Source organism: Lipophrys pholis (assembly GCF_963383615.2).
Source record: "Lipophrys pholis genome assembly, chromosome: 9".
Taxonomy (NCBI): Eukaryota; Metazoa; Chordata; class Actinopteri; order Blenniiformes; family Blenniidae; genus Lipophrys; species Lipophrys pholis.
Window position 1 is genome coordinate 29,135,535 of NC_137639.1, and position 21,986 is coordinate 29,157,520.

At 46.2% G+C, this 21,986-nt stretch overlaps 1 protein-coding gene across 2 annotated transcripts in view; it reads right to left on the reverse strand.

Moving 5' to 3' along the window:
* The window catches only part of col6a4a (collagen, type VI, alpha 4a), a 35,183-nt gene extending 13,200 nt beyond the window's left edge, over positions 1-21,983 (reverse strand). Inside the window, exons 1-19 of one of the 2 annotated variants that reach the window (XM_080471363.1) lie at positions 21,937-21,975; positions 14,995-15,094; positions 13,292-13,900; positions 11,485-12,072; positions 10,334-10,903; positions 9,279-9,899; positions 8,338-8,898; positions 6,557-7,114; positions 5,460-6,038; positions 4,339-4,911; positions 3,904-4,259; positions 2,462-2,540; positions 2,064-2,209; positions 1,209-1,301; positions 1,045-1,098; positions 813-884; positions 574-600; positions 449-493; positions 168-221 (exon numbers count right to left, since the gene is read on the reverse strand). In XM_080471363.1, the coding sequence (XP_080327489.1) occupies positions 168-221; positions 449-493; positions 574-600; positions 813-884; positions 1,045-1,098; positions 1,209-1,301; positions 2,064-2,209; positions 2,462-2,540; positions 3,904-4,259; positions 4,339-4,911; positions 5,460-6,038; positions 6,557-7,114; positions 8,338-8,898; positions 9,279-9,899; positions 10,334-10,903; positions 11,485-12,072; positions 13,292-13,900; positions 14,995-15,070 (5,661 nt within the window). In that variant the 5' untranslated portion in view covers positions 15,071-15,094; positions 21,937-21,975. Of the gene's footprint in view, positions 1-167; positions 222-448; positions 494-573; positions 601-812; positions 885-1,044; positions 1,099-1,208; positions 1,302-2,063; positions 2,210-2,461; positions 2,541-3,903; positions 4,260-4,338; positions 4,912-5,459; positions 6,039-6,556; positions 7,115-8,337; positions 8,899-9,278; positions 9,900-10,333; positions 10,904-11,484; positions 12,073-13,291; positions 13,901-14,994; positions 15,095-21,936 lie in introns of both variants that reach the window. The other variant, XM_080471364.1, reaches the window with a different exon arrangement.
* Positions 21,984-21,986: the final 3 nt, after the last annotated feature.

The following is a 21,986-nucleotide window of genomic DNA, read 5'->3' on the forward strand; positions in this document are numbered from 1 at the left end:
CAATTCAGCCTGTCAATCATTCCACAGCAGGTCAGAGATCAGAGGTCAGAGGTCACCACATCACCACCGAGAGACGCAGTGAATTCCTCCAGAGCAAAAACTCTTTGAGTCCAGAAGAGAAGAATCCAGCACATGATCACAGGATGGAAGAAGGAGAATCATCTCACCGGCTCTCCGGGGAATCCTCTCTCTCCTCGGCCTCCATCTACACCCACGCTCCCCTGAAAACACAGAGAACCCTCAATCAGTGAGCCCCTGGACGCACCACACCCAAATGTCAGGTGATGCTTTGACAGCTTGAGGAGGACGAAGGTGATGTGAGGTTAAGTCTGTGTCCTCATCAACCTGAGGAAGTCTCTTCTACACCCTCGTGGTCACAGTCAGAGACTTGATGAGGTAGGTTAGCTCACGTTAGCCTAGCGTGTGTTGTTGTTGCGTTGTTTTGTACCTGCTCTCCGTCCACGCCGTCTAGACTTTGCTCGCCGTCCTCGCCCTGCCAACACACAGCAGCTGTGGTCAGACCGACATTACACTCCCGACACAACCGAACAAAGAGCACGACCGCACACTCACCATTTCTCCTCTGATACCACGGCCACCCTGCAGACACACAAAGACACACTACGCTTAGAGATACACAAAGACTGAAATGCAAACAAAAATAAGAAAAGACACCTATGATGATCACTGATTTTCTAAGATATCAACGAGATGGAAATGTGAAGCTAAGGTGTCTTGAAAAAAAAGGAAAAAAAGAGATACACAATGACACACAAAAGCTAAAGACACACAACAGGTAGAGACAGAAATACCGGAGTTCCTCTGAGTCCAGAGCAGCCCTGCACACCCTGAGGTCCACTTGGTCCAGGACGACCTCGCTCACCCTGCAACACACACACATGCACACACACACACACACACACACACAAAACACACACACAGCTGTTGTAATGTTACAAAAAAAAAACTGAACAGACTTCAGCTGATGGTGAGCTTGTTCAAACGAACACATTATGATCAATGTGAAGGTGAAGAGGCACTTACAGAGACACCTTCTTCTCCAGGGAAACCTCGGTGACCTTTCAGTCCCGATATACCCTGTACACACACACAGACAGAACAGTCCAATGGATCGTAGGCTCTCAATATGTTCTTGGCTATTATCCACGAAGTAAAACGACAAAGTAAGTTGAGCAGTGTTCCCTCACCTTTGACCCCGGCGGGCCCCGAGAGCCACGGACGCCTTCGTGTCCCGAACATTTGCACATGAGGCTGCAGCACTCTCGATTGGCCACTGTGTCCTGCAGAGAGATGAGATATGGAACACCAGTGGCCTGTACTACGAACCATGATCAACATATCCAGGATCTCTTTCTGTTTCCTGGGTTGACTTATCCAGATGTGCACGATCCTGATCACTGTTACTACGAAGCAGGTTATCAACTCTCTGGTTCAACCCAGACCTACGTATGCGCATTCACGTGAAAGGGGCGTTAAAAACACATTATGGAAAACCAGCTGTGTCAGTGTCAGTCCATTTAAATTGTCTTTTGCGTTGTTTGTATAGTGTAGTGGCGCAAGATTCTTAGTATTCTGTATGAATTTTAGGAAACCATGTGATGAATTGTAATGGTTATTGCTAATGTATAAATGATGTAGTAATGATGTTACTGATGCTACTGTGGGATATAATTGTAATGTGTATTGTAATGTTGTGTTCCTACCCTGGGACTGCAGATGGAAATTAGCAACGCTGAATATGGTACAAAGCATCTTTTCTTTAAGATTAATGCATTTTGTATATGGTCCCTGACAAATACACTAAATTAAACTCAACAATAATGATTCAATCAACAACAACAATTCACTCACCAGCAACAAACGCCATAACAACAACAATCAACACAACAATAAAAACATCCAATAATTCACTGGTGTGTAGCAGGTGTATAGTGGTTGTGTAGTAGGTGTGTATTAGTTGTGTAAAAGGTGTATAGTGGTTGCGTGTTGTGCGCGTGGGAGTTGTGTAGCAGGTATGAAGTCCCGGTTATGTTGAACCTTACAATCTGTTGGAGAATGGTGCTGCCCACACTCGACATGCTGATGCTCAGAGGGACGTTGTAACCGAAACCTCGACCGAACTCCACCATCTGCATCTGAGCCGAGTCACGCACTCCTTCCAGAGGAACCACCAGGAGGGCGCTGATCCCTGCAACACCGACAGCACAGTTACACAACAACTGAGACAACAGGACAATTACACAGCAACAAAACCAACAGCAACAACGGCACAATCACACAACATCACAGTTACACACACCAACAGTGTGATTACAGCATGACACAACAACAGCGCAATACACAACACAACAATCAATTACACAACACAATAATGAGGACACAAGTGAGGGGCTGTCAGTGAAGCAGCCCACTCATTAACCCTCTCACTCTGAGGCGTTACCGGACTGTCTCAGCAGGTCCGACTCGTGTTTCAGGTTCATCACGTCTTCATCGAGTCCATCAGAGAAGATCAGCGCCACCTACAGGAGGAAACACGTCACTGCATCAGTCTGAAGGTCACAGCCTGAACCTGAAAACAGGAGAACACTTGAGTGTCTTGTCGATTGTCGCGTTGTGTATTTTGTTGTTTTATTCTCTCACTCCGGTTTATATCTGTTTTATTCAATGAAAGTCTGATATCTCTGTCTACTGGACCACCTGTATTCATTTAAATTTAATTGTATATTAAATATTTCAGATTTATCTTTTTTTAATTTCCTTAAAACTGAACATGTATGTCTCATCTCCGTGGCGGCGGAGACGTCTTGGTGTGTTGTTGTATTCAGTTTCAAACCCTCACAGATGAGCTACAGACGGTGAATCATGGGGGGCGGCCCTCTGCTCTCACGACTGCTGCTTCTGGAGCCGTGGAAGAGCAGCGCTGTCTCAATTTAGGGAAACGAGTACAGATGGGTCACAGATGTCAAACCGAGTCCGCGGGGCTTGACACCACAGGAAGTCACACAGACCAAGATCTTCTGACTCCTGCTTCAGCTTTGTGTCTGACAGATGTCGCACCTACACTGTCTGACCATCGACTGACATCTGTGGACCAGGAGGTGTGACTAATCTTCTCTATAAGGTATAAAGACACTATCTGAGTAGTTGAAGGACAATAAGGTCATCAAATATCTGAAAACTGTCCAGAAACTTTCCTGAAGGAGTCTGAAACCAGGTCAAATGTCTCTGAAATTTACTGTAAAAACAAGTTCAGAATCAGTCCACAATTGGGCAAAAACTAGTTTAAAATGACTCTAAAAATGTATCCAAAAGAGTCCAAATCCAGCCCAGAAACTGTCGGAATCCTCCTAGAACAGGTTTCAAACTAATGTAAAGCTCCTCTAAAACCAGTCCAAAACGTAATCACTTCTTAACTTAACTTCTTAACTAACATTAAGATCAAGTCAAAAGCCACGTCCAATATATTCCTGCAATTAAAATGCATTATTCTGAAAAAAGTGTAAAAACAGTCAAACAAAGTTTCTAAAAACAGTACAACAAGAAATATATCACTTAAACAATCCAAAATGTGTCCAAGAGCTTCACAGGAGTAGACTGGAATTTGGTCTGAAACCAACCAACCGTTTCAAATGGGTTAAACACTTGTATGAAAGTTCTCTGAAACTAATGAAATAAAGAAGAAATTAAATGTATAACAAAGCTAAAAATATCTCTGATGTACATCTATAACCAGAAATATGAAATGAGAAAGATGAATCAAAACCTTGCCAGAACTGGTCTAAAATAAGAAAGGGTTTGAAAGGTTCTGTAATGAGTTGGTCAAGCCAGTCGTGGACTCGTCTCTTTTCAGCTGTAAAAAGAAATTGTTGTTGTTGGACTGACCTTCACGCTGGCTGTGGACTGGGTAGAGAACTTTTCGCTGAAGGACTTAAGTAAGACTGAGTTGAAGTAGGTGGGCTGAACCAGTTGCAGTGTCATGACCTTCCTGACCACATCTTCGTTGCTGGCCTCAAAGCCTGCGTCATAGATCGGGCGTCCGTCTGGGCCCAGCACCCTGTAGCCGATGCCGGTGCTGATGGGGGTGGGGCCCTCGCAGCACAGCCCCTTCACTGAGGAGACGTAGTGGACGATTTCCGGCAAGAAGGTTTGCAGCTTCGGGTGACCGCTGATCAGCATTTCCCCGGATGTACCAGTCCTCTGTGAGATGTCAAAGCCCATGGCGATGTCGATGCTGCAGGCTAGAGAGAGAAGAGGTTGACCTTCAGCTGGCTGATGCAGACAGGAAGCAGACCGAGCCATTCCCAGTTCAGAACTCACCGCTTGGATCTCTGATTGGCTTGGACTTGCAGATGGTGTCCACCACCTTCTGCTTGATCCTCTCCAAGCTGCCGAAGTCCTGCACCGTGAAGAGCCGATCCGGCGTTCTAGTGATCTGCAGCAGCTCCAGATCATGGACGTTCCCAATGCCGATGGCAAACACCTCTATTCCCAGAGCCCTGAGAAGTTCGGCAGCATCCGCCACCTCATCCTGTGACTCTCCGTCGGTGATCAGCACCAGATTCTGAGAGATCCCCCTACGGGCTCCAGTCGCCGCCTCAAAATGCCCACGGATGGCGTTCAGAGCACGGCCGATGTTGGTTCCTCCGCCAAGTTGCTGCAACTTCAGGATTTCCTTGGACACGGCATCGTTGGTGAGGTGCTTGTTGAGGTAAAACTCATGCTGGAAGTCGCTGCTGAACTGAGCAAGGCCAACGCGCACCAGATCCGCGTTGACTTTGAAGCTGTTGACCAAGTCACTGGTGAACGTCTTCATGAGGGTGTAGTCCGCAGAGGTGATGCTCCCCGACTGGTCAAGGAGGAAGACCAGGTCCGCCTTCTGTTTCTCACACACTGCAGAAACAAACACACCACAGTCATGTACATGGACACCCAAGTCCATGCAAAACAGTTGACATCTACCAAGAACTCCTCCAAAGGACTTATCAGTTCACCTCCCACAACATCAGCCATCCAAACATCATCCAGCATTCTTCACAGCAGCCACCGAAACAATTATTTTAGTCTATAGGTCACAGTTCTGCAACTTTTATGGCCAAAATAGTGTTTTTTTCATCTAGTAAAAGTTAAGAAGTTAAAAGGATGAACTCCAGAACTTAATCTGTTTTATTACATGTGGAATACATCTTTTTTTAGCTATTGAAGCTTCCTTACCAGTTACCAGTTACCAGTGTCATTGAGTGCATTACAGCTACAGCACTGCTGTCTCTCTGCCTGGAGGAGGAGTCTCAGTAATAATGAACAAACTCCTCCTGACAGCATTGCATTAGCCTGTTAGCAGTCAGCTTCCCATTCTGCTGCAGAATATTATGCCTTTTTCTGAATACCTGTATGCATAATCTAAGTATTTGCAGAATATTCTGGTGTATTTGCCTCCATACCTGGTTTGGTGGAGTTGCAGAGGACCTCGGTGATGTTCTTGTAGAGAGTCTCCAGAGCCTCAAAGTTGTCCACGTAGAAAACCCTGGAAGTGTCCTGGCCCGCCATGATCTCCAGCTGCGTTCTGTTGGCTCCCTCCACACCGATACTGAAAACTGAGATTCCATTCTCTCGTAGCGCCACTGAGGGCGCCACCAGGCTGTTGCGGTCTGTGGCATCGGCGTCCGTGATGACCATGAGGATCTGCGGTACCTGCAACGACGCCCGGCCGCCGTGCTCCGGGCCAAAGAACTGCAGCGTGTAGTCCAGAGCCTTCCCAGTGTAAGTGTTTCCAAAGGGGGGCCGCAGCGCTGAGATGGCCTTGGAAACCTCCTTCTTTGAGCTGAGCTGGTTCAGGGTGAAGCTGGACTTGGGGTTGTCGGAGTAGAGGATGACACCAAAGCGAGTGAGGTTTGTACCAACCGTGGTTTGTTTGACAATGGATTCCATGAACTTCTGCATACTACTGAACTTCTTCAGTGTGATGCTGGTGGAACCATCGACCAAGAAGATGATGTCCGCCTTTTCTGTCTTCTTACAGTCTGGTTAGAAAACATTTGAAATGAAGAAGAAGAATCAATTCAGTTCCATTCAGCATACAGACCTGTTTGCTTCAATCTGTCCTTTTATACTGAAATATTTTATGAACATCATTTGAACAAAAACCATATGTAAGTTCGCAGAAGTATCGATTGTGACTATTAAGATTCCTTGGTTCATGTAGTCGGTGTGTTCACAGCTGTTCTACCGATGTGAAGAGCAGGACAGAGGGGATTACTTCAGGAACGTGGCTTCTGTGTGTGCATGTGTTAACGTCTCTGAGGCATTTGCCCATGTGTTCTGCCACCCACACCACTGGCTGCAGGTTCTCACTTTCTATCCCCTAACCCCAACCTGTGCAGCAGAAAGTCTCCAGCTCTGAGTCTGGCTCTGCAGGCTTTTCAGTTCCATTGTTGCTTATGCACGCTCATGTGAAGTTGTCTGTTTTTTCTGTATGAAAGTGCAATAAAAAACAAAGGTGCTATAAAAATAGAATAGAATTTATTTGATTTGACCTCACCTCTCTTGGGGTCACAAAGCTCCAGTGCGACCTGACTCTCTAGGTCCTTCAGGGCATCGAAGTCTCTCTCGGCGTACGTTTTGTCCGGCGAGCCGCTGATCTCCAGCAGCTGCGTGGTGTTGGCGTCCACCACTCCAATGGCATAGATCACCACCCCTTTGGCCCTTAGCGCGGCGGCGGGGCCTTTGACTTCGTCCTGGGCCTCACCATCAGTGATGACCACGAGCCTTTGCCTGAGGTCCGGACGTCCCCCTTGGCTGGGCTCGAAGAACTGTGAGATGTCGGTGAGGGCTTTGCCTGTGTCGGTGCCACCGCCAATCTGCTGCATGCCATCGATGGACTTCAGCAACTCATCCTTGGTGTAGTGGCGGTTGAGCGGGAACTCGAGCTTCTGGACGGAGCTGAACTGCATAACGCAGACATGCACCTCATTCTGCCCGACATTGGACTTACTGACCACAGCCTTCACGAAGTCCTTCATTTTGTCGTATTCTTCAGGATAGATGCTCCCGGAGCTGTCGATCAGAAACAGCAGGTCTCCTGGGATGTCTTCACAGGCTGTGGACCAACAAAACAACAGAAATAATCCACATCCAACTGACGCACACTTTTCAGGAGGAAACCAATCTAGAATTTGTGGAGCTCGAGCAGCCTGAAAGTCCAGCACACAGTTCAAATTATTTTCCATATTTTGGGTGCAATGTCAGAGATACCCGTTTTTTACTCTCATCTTTCTCTTCTTAGAGTTCCTATTATGGCTGCCCAGACAGTGAAATTCATATACAGTTCTTCTGGAAAGTATTCACAGCGCTCCACTTTTTCCACATTTTGTTATGTTACAGCCTTATTCCAAAATGGATTAAATAGATTTTTTCCCCTCAAAATTCTACACACAATACCCTATACTGACAACGTAAATAAAGTATTTTGGTGCGATTTTTGCAAATTCATTAAAACTAAAAAACTAAGAAATAGCATGCACACAAGTATTCACAGCCTTTGCTCAATACTTCATTGATGCACCTTTGTCCGCAAATACAGCCTCAATTCTTTTTGAATATGATGCCAGAAGTTTGGCACACCTATCTTTGGGCATTTTGTCCATTCGTCTTTGCAGCACCTCTCAAGCTCCATCAGGTTGGAAGGGAAGCGTTGGTGCACAGCTATTTTCAGATCTCTCCAGAGGTATTCAATCAGATTCAAGCTTTCCGGATGCACTGTATTTTTTTATGCTCTCATTTGATATATGTTCAATCTTAGTACTGAAACAACAATTTTATGAAACAACTATGTTAAATGAGGGTTTTGCATCCCTCGGGCATCTGTACACAAGAATGATGTACAGGCAACTGTTTCGTTTTTCGTAAACATTTGCTTAAGTTCTCCATGCAGCGAGTGAATGGAGCTCTGAGGCTCCACAGGTTAAAAATGAAATGTGAAACAACAGCAGCTTCTCTGCTGAAGGCTGACCTGATTTACACACCCTACACATACAGGGACAGGGTGTGTGTGTGATTATGTGTCCATCAGACTCAGTGTTGCCTGTTACTAGATCAGTTTCCAAGTGTGTGCAAAATATCAAGATTCTATCCAAAGTACATGCAGTTATTCAGTAGATGAGGACCAGTGTGTGCTGTCCTCATACCTCCAGATACAGAAAACATTCTCCACGTCAAACCCTTTGAACTCTGTGCTGGACTTTGCACACAGACTGCTAGTAACAGAGAAAACTGGACTTTGGTCAAGACATTATCCCCATAATGAAGTCATTGGCGTCTCACCATCTGTGGAGCAGATGTCCGTGATGATGTCGTCCTTGATGGGCTTCAGGGCATCAAAGTTATTGACGAAGAAGGTCCTCTTCTTGTCGCCTGAGATCTCTTTCAGCTCCTCTTGGTCTGCGTTCTTCACACCAATGGCGTAGACGACGACACCCTGCGACCTTAGCATCTGTGCAGGAACTTTAACCTCATCTGAAGACTTTCCGTCCGTGATGACCACCAGGTATTCGTTGACTTTGTGGCCACGCGTGGCCTCTGCTTTGTCAAATAGTGGACCCATGGACTTGAGTGCTTTACCGGTTTCAGTGCCGCCGCCCACCTGCTTGATTGCCTCCACGGCTTTCTCCAGACTCCGAGCATCTGTGTACGTATTCAGGTCAAACTCTAGGTTCGCGTCATCTGCATATTTGGCGACTCCTAAACGGACATGTTGTGGACTGATTCTGAATGTGTTAAGAAACTCAATGATGAATTTCTTCATGTCCTGGAAGTCGGTGGGGTAAATGCTCCCAGAGTGGTCAATGAGGAAGAAGATATCTGCTTCATCCGTTTGAACGCAGCCTAAAGAAGAAAAACAATTAAGTTTGGTCAGTTTGGCACTGGCAGTCAGTGTTTAGTAATTAGAAACTATAGCTAAGAGCTCAGCATTTAACGCTAAGGCTAAGCGGTTTACTCAATGTCTTCCCATTACACCTACTGTCTCATCAGACTATAAACACACTAGACTCACAACAACACCCTGTGGTAGAACATGGTATTACGCCAACCATTGACTCGTTGGTGAGTTTCTACCTTCAGTTTTATAGTGATTAAACTGTTTTCTCACTTTTTTCATGCTTTAGCTACACAAAAGCACTTGCACATTATGAAACTTAACTATCAGGACTGGAAACTGAATCTGAACACGTCTTTTTAACTGCACCGAATGAAACACATCCGACCTTCTTTGATGCCTGTTCTTCTGTTGTTGACGGAGATGGCCTGACGGATGATGTTGTTACACAGGATCTTCTGCAGGCTCTCCTCCAGAGGCTTTAGTTTGGTGAATGAATCCACAACGAAGACGTGTTTGTTGGGCGGATGAGATGCCATCTCCACCAGCTGATCGTGGTTGGCGTCTTTGACGCCAACGGAGTAAACTGTGACGCCAGCTCGGCGGAGGTCAGCTGCTGCCTGGCCCACGTCGTCCTGAGACTCTCCGTCAGTGATCACCACTGCCACCTGCTGGACCCCGTTCTCCTTGCGGCTCCCTCTGGCCTTAGTGAAGACGTTCTTCTTTGTGAAATTGAGGGCGGCTCCGGTGTTGGTCCCGCCCCCACGGTACGGCAGGATTTTGATGAAATTCAGAAGTTCGTTCTTGTTGTCGAAGGTGTTGAGGTAGACTTGTGCCACGGCCTGGTCGTTGTATTGCACGATGCCTACTCGCACTCGACTCTGACCAACCTCCAGTCCACTGACGATGGAGTGCAGGAAGGTGCGGACCAGCTGGAAGTTGGGGGTGGTGATACTTCCCGATTCGTCAATGATGAAGACGATGTCGGCCAGTTTGGCGGCTTTACAATCTGTGGAAGAAACCAGGAAGTCATTAAAGAGACACTACACCATTCAGATAACTTTACGGATGGGGGATACCATCATGCCAGGATCAGCAGAGAAATTCATCGTTGGTACATGTGTTCAAACAGTCTAAATCTAAAACTAAGTCAAAAGTACACAATCAAGAAAAACATGTTCATGGTTAGACTAGCTGAAAACTGCTTCTCAATCAATATAGACATAAGTTTCAAATCAGTCTAAAACTACTATGAAATTACTTAGCACCGAGTAGGAACTCGAACAAAACTGCCATGCAACCACATAAGACTAGTTTCAAAATAGTTAACAACACTTTTAAAGGGGGGGAAAGACTTTTAAAAAAACTGCAATTTGGCTAAACAAGCTGGCTTTGAAACATGGCCATGAGAGTGAATATGAGCTGGAAGGAAGCTGCCCTAACCTCCGGTGAGATTCTTCTCCATTTCCTGTCGTTCGAAGATGCTCTTCAGTGTCGGTACTGCGGTGGTGATGGACGGGTAGCTGTATGGCGCAGTGGAGATCAAGCGAATTTCACTCATGGAGGCACCAACGCTCATGCCCACCACGGTCACGCCCTCAGATTTGAGCAGACGCGCCTCTTTTTGGACCGAGTCGTCAGAGTCCTTCCCGCTCAGGACCACCAGGAACTGCCGGTAGCCCAGGTCGGCTCGGCTACCCCTCTCGATGGTGAACATCTCTTTGGCAGCGTACCGCAGCGCAGCGCCAAGCTTACGTGGCTCGTTGGGTTGGGGTCGGCGCTGGCGGAGGCGCCGCATGCCCGTCTGTGCCCCATCTTTGGTCTCGAACTCATTGAGATAAAAATCCACCTCGGTCTTTGCGCCATACTGAGCCACCCCGATTTGGTGAGTCATGGCACCTATGTTCATCTGGTTGACCAAACGCAACAGAATGCTGCGAACCAGCTGGAACTCTGACGCCTTGATGCCGCTGTCCACCAGGAAGACAATATCAGCAAACTTCTCTGCCAAAGCTGCAAGAAACCAGACAAGATGCAGAGACGAGCTGATAAGACCACCTCAAAACTCAACACTACAGCATAAATTCACATTATAAATCACAATTCAGCATTACTAATTAAGCCTAAAGCTTACTATATATTGCTGAGTATTGTGTTATTAAGAAGGACCTAGCATTAATAAGGATCAAACTGCATTAGCATTATTATGGATTGCTCAGCACAACAAGATCAACCAACAATAAGCATTCCTCAACAACATCAAGCAGTAGTAAGCATCACTCACCATTGTTCACAATGCTGTCTGTACTAATCATTGATCGGCATTTGTAGGTTGCTCAGCATTGCTCAGATGTTTTTAGCCTCAATAAGCATAATTCATCATGAAAATGTGTTGCTTTAAATTTCTTAGCACTCCTAAACATTACTTAATATTGTTCAGCTTCATTCAGCATTAATATGCTCAAAGTGACTCAGCTTGACTCAGCATTATTGCAGTGGGTCGGAGACCTGTTTTGACTGCACAGACCCCGTGTGTGGATGTATGTCCTGACTCTCTAATGGCATGCGGATGCCTCTTGAGGCTCTGCCCTCACCTTGCCTCTGATCCTCCATGGATATGCAGACGGTCTGCAGCAGCCCATCGGTCAGCCGCTGCAGCACCTCGTAGCTGTCAATGGTGAGCAGGAAGCGTTGCGGCGGCCGGTTGGCGATGGACTCCAGCTCCTTCAGGATGGCTTGTCCCACCCCAATGGCAAACACGATGACACCGTGCTGCCTGAGGCTCTGCGCTGGCGCCACCACATCGTCGGCCGAGTCGCCGTCTGTGATGACTACGGCGAACTGAGGGACACGCTGCTCAGAGCGGCTCCCAGCATCCCGAGTGAAGTACTGTGTAAGGAGGAAGTCCATGGCCTTGCCGGTGTTGGTGTTTCCCCCACGGTAGGGGAAGTTGTCTACGGCATCCAGCAGGCTCTTCTTGTCTGAGTGGGATTTCAGCAGGAACTCCTGGTGCGGGTCGTCACTGTACTGAGCTAAACCAACCCGCACCTTGTCTGGCCCAATGTCCAGACCTGAGATGAAGCTACGCAGGAACCCTCGGACCTCCTGAAAGCTTGTGATGCCAATGCTGGACGAGCCGTCCACCAGGAAGACGATGTCGGCAATGCTCGCTTTGGCACATTCTGAGAGGGCGGAGAGGAAAGACTGTCAGAATCTGCAGAATCAAGAGAACTTCACATGATCAGACATAGATCGACAGGCAGACACACTAATTGATATTCTGGCAGTTTTGCAGCACATTTAAATGATAAAATGACCAAAAAAAAGGAATAAATAGAGGATAAAAAGGTATATTGACTGAAAACTATATATAAAGGTAACTTGAAAGCCTTCAAAGTAAAACAGTTAACAAACACACCTCAGGAAACACGTGGCCACACCATCTTGGTTAAATTGGAATCGGACACCAGGAATATATTTTTTATGAATATATTATTTATAGAAGTGTTTTCTGGCCTAAAAAGTCTCTGTTTATGGAATTTGTTTCAGACCCTGGTAGGTTGAGTGAGAGGACTCTATAAACTGCCGGTACTGCTGTGAGTCAGTCATTAAAGTTAACAATCCTCTTTGAACCGGCAGAAAACCATCGGTCCTCAGTTTGTACTGAAACACTTCACACAGTTTAGGAAATGACCGCATACAAACATCTCAATAGACACTTACCACAGGAACCCAGGATTCACTCAATCCACAAACTCTGCAGGGCTCCTCTTTAAAGGTGGAACGAGCCCGGAGACAAAGTTGTAATCAAGCCTCACACACACACAGTACGTCACGGGTCTGACGGCTACACTGAATACTGATTCAACTAAAATCCAGCAGAAGAAACTGGACGGCTGTGAGCAGCTGTCCCACCGTGTGGTGCAGTAGACGGGGATCATGAAAAAAAATAAGCTCAGACTGTCCAAGTAAACCCCTCACACTGTATGACAAAAGACGTAAAGCCACTATCATAGATATCCTCATGATGGGTTATCTTTATTCTGAGATGACCCAAATCACACGGTGTGAAGCTGCCTTTAATCACTCTGAGGGGACATGGCTACATAGACACCCTAACAGCCCAACAGCCCCCCTCTCCGAGACCCCCCACCCCAGGGGAGAGAGTTTCAAACTTCTGGTTGCTTTTAAGTTGATGCGTTGTTATGAGTAAAGTAAAAGTTGTGTGCAGCTGTTCAACTTCCAAAGGGGAGGTGGTGTTACCTGTGTCCCTTCAGGGAGGCAGATTACCTGTTTTGTCTGAGTGTCCTTCAGCTAACTCGACTCAGAGAATTGCTGGGTGTTTTGAGTAGACGCTCTGCGATCTGCAGGCGGCCATGTTTCCTCCTCAGGTGAGGTTACCTGGGCTGAGCTGCTGCAGCTGGCGTTTGGCCTCCTCCACAGTGGTGCACAGCGTGTGCACGATCCTCTGGGAGAGGCCCTGCAGCGCCTGGAAGTCAGACACGCTGTACACGTGCTGGCTGTGCGGTTTGTTGGCAATCTCCATCAGCTGCTCTTCGTCTGCGTCCTTGATGCCGATGGCGTAGAGGACGATCCCCTTCTTCTTCAGCCTGTCAGCGTACAGTGCCACGTCGTCCTGTGACTTCCCGTCAGTGATCACCACGGCGATCTGTGGCACCTGCTGGTGGGCCCGGCTCCCCGCCGCCTCCACGAAGTGGTTCTGGAGCATGAAATTCAGGCCCTGTCCGGTCTGTGTGCCGCCGCCCATGTAGGGCAGTCGGGTCACGTAGCGCAGGATGTCCTGCTTGTTCTGGAAGGTGTTGAGCAGGAACTCGGTGCGTGGCGTCGTGCTGTATTGCACCAAGCCGATGCGCACGTGGTTGGGCCCCACGTCAAAGCTGTTCACCAGCGTGTGCAGGAAGAGGCGGATCTGCTCAAAGTTCTCTTTGCCAATGCTCCAGGAGCCGTCCACCATAAAGACGATGTCGGCCACCGCCTCCTGAGTGCAGACTGAGGGGGAAGGCCTCGGTCAGCGACAGGAACCGGGCTGCGCCGTGGGATAGAATGAGCGGTGCTCAGAGAGACCCGAAGCGTGCTGGTGATGCGTGAAGCAGCAGTGACTTACCGCGCCTCTGAATCGCGCTACAGCCCGAGTGCAGCAGTGGTGAAGGTGTTTCTGTTGTGGTGAATGTGGTCAGGAACTAACAAGCTTCATTGAGAACTGTTGTAAAGGAACCTCACAGCTGTCCGTCAAACTAAACGACGGCTCAAGGATTCATCAGACAACGGCCTACTCAATCATACTGCGCCCCTGCGAAACAAGTCTTAAACATTTATACATATTCAAGATTAACTTTTGGCAGTTTATGTATTTAACAGTGTTTCTCAGAAATTCTATAAATATTTATTTAATGAATTATGTTAATGACCGTCACCTTCTAGTGGTGGGATTATTAATGACAGCAATAGCGTGGAAAAGCCCGATATTTTCAAAATAAAATCAAGAGCAAGATGTAAAATATGGAATTAAACTTGGTATTTTTAGATATATTCCATAAACGTAAATAACTGTGTTTATTGAAAAAGCCTATATAAAAGTATTGCTTGTTAAGACAATTTACCAAGTAAAATTTGATTTACAAATTATCATTAAAAATATGATTTCACTTTTATTTATTTATTAATTTTTAATAAATTTGAAGAGCATGTTGTTGGCATGTGTGTGTGTGTGTGTGTGTGTGTGTGTGTGTGTGTGTGTGTGTGTGTGTGTGTGTGTCATGCGTTCAAGCAGTGGTGGGTTTTTGTGCAATTGTGAAGCTTTGGGTCATCGTGACAAGCAGCAAACACATTCAGGTGCGTTAGTAACACATCACATGATCCAGGTAACGCCAGCTACTGTGTGTGTGTGTGTGTGTGTGTGTGTGTGTGTGTGTGTGTGTGTGTGTGTGTGTGTGTGTGTGTGTGTGTGTGTGTGTGTGTGTGTGTGTGTGTGTGTGTGTGTGCGTGTGTGCGTGTGCGTGTGTGCATGTGTGTGTAAAGTATAGAAATGTGTAGCTGGCTGTGATCCAGTCTGTGCTGGTCTGGACCTCCACAATTGGACCCACCTGTCATCTGAGCGCTGTCACCATGGAAACACGTTACCATGATGAGGCTGAGCAGGAGAGCCCGGCCCCCCTCCATGTCTCTTCTCTGGTTTCTTTCTTCCTGAGGAAAGAGCAGAACAACATTGTGTTACACATCTGGAGGCAGGTCAGTCACGGGGTGGGAGGGGTTCCTGTAAATCACGTCATATGACCCCCAGACCCCCAATCCCCACCCCACGCCAACCACCTTGAAATTCCTCACTTCCGAGCGTTTGTTGGGTTTTTCCCGGGACTTAGCGAACTCTGAGCAAAACACCTGATGATCTTATCACTGACCACATGCTCTAACGTGACCTTTGACTTTACAGAGATACCCCCAGATAACCTTGCTGCCTCCGTCTGATGCAGTGCACGCTTTACCTGGTTGACACCACGAGTTTGGTCTCCACCTTGTCCTCAGCCGACATCTGCAACCATCTTTATCTCATCCTCACATCCTGCAGTTTGATCTTGTGCTTTTCATGTGCCAGATGTTTCTATAGCAGACTCCACATCTGGCTCCCATTTGAAAAAAATTTCTGGCTAGAGTTCCGTTAAAATTGGTGACTTGCTGGTGTTATTTAACCTCTTTAAATTAATCACATGTTTGTGTCTCAGTGTGACTTGCAGCTGGTTTCTGCAGTTTTAGCTCGACGGGCTAAAACACATCAGGAGCTGCTAAAAAAAAGACTGGAAAACCCAGATCTAATTCGCTTCAATCAGCAAAAGAACCTAAAACTGATCAGTGCTAACAATGGAGGGCAGATAAATATTCCCCAGGAAGTTAAAAAAAACAAGAAGAATATCAAAGATAAATGAAGCAGCTGATCAATACAAAAATGATTAAAATAGCTGAAACAGGTGGAGGTGAAGGAGGAGGAGCAGATGGTGCCAAAGTGGTTCCAATGATGTTGATTGTTTGATGTGAATACCAAAAGAGATTTAGTCTCCACAATGGATCCACACCTCTAATAGCCTGTCAGATCTTACCAAGACCGACACGAGTGTTTGAAACCTACACCGTTCAACCCCACCCTCAACTATGGTCATGAACTTTGAAATTAGTTTTCTCCGGAGGGTGGCGGGTGTCACTTTTTATGATAGAGTGAGAGGCTCAGCCATCCGAGAGAGACTCAAAGTGGAGCTCCTCCTCCTCTTTCACACTGACGGGAGCTAATTGAGGTGGTTTATGTGACTAGATGCCCCCTGCTCGACTCCAATTAGAGGTTTATCAACGCACGTCCGGCTGGCAGGAGGCTCCAGGTCGGCCCAGGACTCTCCGGAGAGATTCTATCTCTGAGTTGCTGGAGGAAGTTGGAAGGGACAGAGACGTCTGGGCTTCTTTGTTGTGCCATCACGACCCCATACAGACTCAGAGAAGAAGGACGGATGGACGGACGGATCTCAATGTGAATCAATTTTTACAGTGTTCCTCTGTGACTTTATTGTTTTTCTGCTTTCTCACGGTCACAGAACGTTCTCCAGGAGAACTGCATCCTGAAGAGTTCAACCCTGCAGGCTGTGGTAAGCGACAGTGGTGAATTCAAAGCGGCCTGCAGCTGAATATGTACACGCCCTCTTAATGGGAGAACGTTCATGTAGGAACATGTGAGCTCTGCCCTGTTAACAACACGTCTGCCTTTAATCAGCTGCCAGTGGTGGGGGTTGGGGGGGGGGGCGTCCATGTGAGGCTAATCAGAGCTCTGACAGGCTGATGTAGAGGGGCCCCTCAGCACAGTTTACCCCTGCAGCTCTGTTTACCTCCCTGCTTCATTTAGTCAGACCGGTGGGAAAACAGACAAGCAACAGAAAGACCACAGAGGGGCAGTGGAGGAGGGCGGGGGTCACCTAGTGGAAACAGAGGAGCGACAGAGGGACCACACAGGGGTCTGAACTGAAGGAAGACACATTTACCTCGCAACACACACACACACACACACACACTCTGTTGGAAGCGTGTTGGAGCCGGGAGCCAAGCGGTGACCTACCAACATCTGCACAACGTTCTCTGACCCTGAGTCACACTGAGCAGGTGTCGTCAACAACAACAAAGTGTGGGAGTAGTTAGCATTAGCATGCTGAGAAAATGAGTGCTGTATGAACCCGAGGATAAGTAGTTTGTCACAACTGTGGCGATGAATGGAGATCTTGAAACAGTAAAGAAAGCATTCAGAGAACTTCTTTAATCTGTGTTATTTTACTTCCTGTCTCACAGAGTGGCTCCATGAGGACATCTTCAGCTCATCATCAGCATCATTTAACTCCTGCAGGGAAACTGGAGAACCTGCTGGGTTCCTTTAAGGTATCATCTCAGACACATTATCTAATGTGTCTGGATTTTATGGGGGAGGATTGGAGAGGAACTTCAATCTGACAGGATCAAATCAGATTTTCTGTGAGCGTTTCTTCTTGCTGCTTTCTGAGTGACGTGTGTGAAAGTGTCAGCTGGAGGCAGCGGGTCAATTTAACATTAACCCTCTTGGCCGGTCTCGTCTCTCCTATGCCGGCCCCCTCGCGGCTCCCACCGCCTCCTGCTTTTGGAGTTGTCTGCTGCTCAGTGATTTATTGACTCCACTGTTTGAAAGGCAGAAGTTCCCGTTTGAGCTCCAAACGAAGGAATTTGTTGGTTTTAACGTATAAAGCGCAGTTTGGCGCGCCGCCGATTGGAAACAGACCCGGGAGGAGGAGAGGGGGGGGGTATCCATCTACAGCAAGGGCCCCCGGGGGCCCCGAGGCGCAGGAGAAAGCAATGTGGCCATCTGCATCCAATCATGGAGCTTCAGTAGATTTGAATTCAGCCGAGTTTTATGTGAAGGACTCGATTACATCAGCGCACATAGAAATAAAACATCTAGAACCAACCGTTGATTGAGCGATGAAAAAAGACGTAACAGCAAACAGACAAGAAACAAACCAACAGGAAAACAAACTGAAAAACAGACACTGAGACAAGCAAAGACAGGAAAAATAAACAGACAAGCAGGAGAACAAACAAATAAAGACAAACTACAGATAAAGACTTCATGTTCAAAACTGTAGTTCCTCTTCCTAGACTGATCCACCAATCAATAGCGGAAGGACAAAGACCAATCACAGTAAAGGAAAACACAGACTCCTTGTTTCTCTCTCTCTTTCACACACACGCACGCACGCACGCACGCACGCACGCACGCACGCACGCACGCACACACACACCAGATCTGATCTTTGATGTTTCAGCGTTTCTTGTTTTCTTCCTTGGTTCTTCTTGCACATTCTCTGGGTTCTACTGCTGTTTCTCAGACTCTTTGTTGGAACGAGGTGGATAGTTTGAATTTGGAGTCATTAGAAAAGTCCAAACAGACGCGAACGTCTGCGCAGGAAAGGCCTCATTACGAGTTTCCTGAGGAAAGTCATGTAGTTATCAGGTCTGATCGCAGCTTCAGTCTTTTCCACATGGGAAGCAGAGACAGAGAATTAAAAGGCACGTTGGTCCAACAGAGCAACCAGACCACCATCAGGGGCCATTTACCTGGCTCAAAGGAACGTCAGCAGGACCACTGGAGGCTCAGACTCAAACCTGCAGCACAAAGAACGTCTGCTACAAACCAACACAAGAAGAGGCACAGAACCAGCACAAACTGCAGCAAAGTGGCAGAAGAGAGCAATAAGACATACATCTTTCAACATGTGGAGATACAAAGACAGAGAATGATGGCAAGTTACATGAGACTATTAAAATCCGAGAATATATGGCACAAGAGGACGAGGACGAGGACAAGAAATGGTGAGAAATTAACAAAAGGTCAAGAAAAATGGATGGAAGTACAAAAAAAAAAGACCAAAATTATGCACTTTTCAAGGGTGAAGAATTTGGTCTTATTGCGTCAGACAGGATTGATGCTGTGCTGAGATGATGGAGGAGTTACAAACCTCCACACACCTCCACTGACCTCCACAAACCTCCACATTTGATGGTGTGATTGGCTCTTGATCCTCCCTAAAAAGATTCTGTGTGAAATGTAAACCCGGACCAAAAAAGGCTGCAGGCTGTCGGTCCCGTCTGCACTCGGCCGATAAACACAGGAGACAGATCACGTAAACATCCCCCGTTACAGATGAGCCCCCCCACCCCCACCCCCCCACCCGACTGGGTGACTAAAGACCCGGAGCTGATTTACCCCCCTCATCCTCATAAATGTGCTTGAGCCAGGGGTTATTGGAACGAACAGGAGGAACGTTCAGGTGTTTCATAGATACTTCTCTCTGAGCCTCGCTCGTCCTTAAACAGTTTGACGAGTTCTGTCAAGCAAACCAACTCAAGCTAAGAGGTTTCACCAGAACACCGTTTGGCCATGTTCTCAATCACCTGGTGAAAGCCTCCAGAAGGTTTATACCTGACCTTCACCACAAATGTTCACGCGCTTTTGTCATTTGTTGGTTATAAAACCGGAATCTCAAACTAAAGACAGAATCTCAGATTAAAGACAGAATCTGAGATTAAAGACAGAATCTCAGATTAAAGACGTGATATCAGACTAAAGACAGAATCTCAGATTAAAGATGGGATCTCAGACTAAAGACGGGATCTCAGACTAAAGACAGAATCTCAGATTAAAGACAGGATCTCAGACTGAAGACACAATCTCAGATTAAAGACAGGATCTCAGACTAAAGACAGAATCTCAGCCTAAAGACAGGATCTCAGACTAAAGACGGGATCTCTGACTAAAGACAGAATCTCAGATTAAAGACGGGATCTCAGACTAAGGACAGAATCACAGATTAAAGACGGGATCTCAGACTAAAGACAGAATCTCAGATTAAAGATGGGATCTCAGACTAAGGACAGAATCACAGATTAAAGACGGGATCTCAGACTAAAGACAGAATCTCAGATTAAAGACAGAATCTCAGACTAAAGACGGGATCTCAGACTAAAGACAGGATCTCAGACTAAAGACAGAATCTCAGATTAAAGACGGGATCTCAGACTAAAGACGGGATCTCAGACTAAAGACAGAATCTCAGATTAAAGACAGGATCTCAGACACGAACACCAACGGGTCCATTCTGTGAGTGAAACTATTCTTGACTCAAATAAAAGTAATGAGACTTTTGAAACTGTACTCAAGGACAAAAGTAAAAATTCTGTCATCTTCAGTTTGAGACGCTTTCTCATGTTTTATTTTATCACCACAGCGTTTGTGGATTTCTCTTCATAAATAAATCTTTATTGAGTTCTGACAGCAACATTCTCACCTGGATGTAAAGATACATTTATAAAGTAATCTCTACACATCAGTTACATCCCAAAAGTTCCTTTTCTTCATCTGAGCTCAATTAATTCTCAGAGTTCTGTCTTTTTTTTATAGTTTCCGGTTGTTTTTGATTGGCTTGGGTTTATATTTTAATTACAATATTTTATAGGTGAATAAATCAAATTTAATTTAAAAAAAACCTCTAAATCTGTTGACTGAATCCAGAGTTCAGTCATCAGAATTCAACTCAGAGCGGATTCATCTGTTCATGTTGGAATGCTTCAGACCGCAGATCCTCTGAACTCTGAGGAGTACTCCTCACTATAACACACACACACACACACACACACACACACACACACACACACACACACACACACACACACACACACACACACACACACACACACACACACACACACACACACACACAGACAGTCTCCTCTTTCTCCTTAAATCAAATTTCTGTCCCGCAGGAATGAAACCAAATGTGCACATGTGGATGAACATGAAGTCTGTGTGTGTATGTGTGTGTGTGTGTGTGTGTGTGTGTGTGTGTGTGTGTGTGTGTGTGTGTGTGTGTGTGTGTGTGTGTGTGTGTGTGTGTGTGTGTGTGTGTGTGGGTGTGTGTGTGTGTGTGTGTTTTCTACACATCCTTAAAGATGTTTGTGTGTTTCTGCTCATTAAAGCTCATTTTGGTTTGTTACACTTCCTCGGTCAGACGCCACAACAAAGACATTCCCACATTTCTGTACTTTCTTCATTATTTTACATCATTGCTGCTCATTTTCTATGTACAGTAAGATGCTCTTCTTTCCTCACATTCAGGCTGATCTCAGCTCTTTTTTTGTTCGCGCAAACTAGAAAAGCTTTTTCACAGACAATCATATTATTTCTACACATTTCCACAGACTGTCTTTCTTTCTGGTGTCTCCTCATTTAAACTTGTCTTTGTGCATTTCCGTTATTTCTTCATTTGAGCGCCACAAACAACGTTTTTCCTCACATTTGACCTCTTTTCTGGAGATTTCTGCTATTTTCAGCAGTTTTTCCAGACACATTTCTGACCATTCTCCACCTGTGCATGAGTATCGACACACAATGAGATGATTTCCACACATCTCCACACATTCCTTCAGCTTTTCTGCTCTTTTCTCCTTATCTAAGCGTTTTCTGTGTTTCTGCTGATACTTAAACTGGAGCATGGACACACAATTTTGCTCATTTTGACACATTTCTCCTCATTTCTATACTTTTAACTCAATTCCTTTTCTTTCCTGTGCATGCCTCTACATTTGTTTGAATACATTTTGCTTGGATCTGCACGTTTCTATATATATATATATATAGAGAGAGAGAGAGAGAGAGAGAGAGAGAGAGAGAGAGAGAGATAGATAGGTATCTTAAGTTCATTCCCGCTGACATTTCTGTCTGTGCACCTCACACGAACATTTCTTCTCTGCTGGTTTCTACATGTCTGCTCTTTTTCTACATCCAAGCATTTCTGCTCCATTCACTCATCGGTCTGACCTTGTCTTAAAAAAAAAAAAAAAACAACGTTCTACAAATGTTCTTTAGTCTGCCTCTGCATGTGTTCTCCGCCTCCTTTGCTCCCTGCAGGAGAAATCCCTGCACACCTCACTGCTGCTCCTCTTTCGCTCTGTGCACACACTCCCAGACTCACCGATCTGCTGCTCCTCGTCCTCGCTCTCCGCACGCCAAGCCCACAACTCC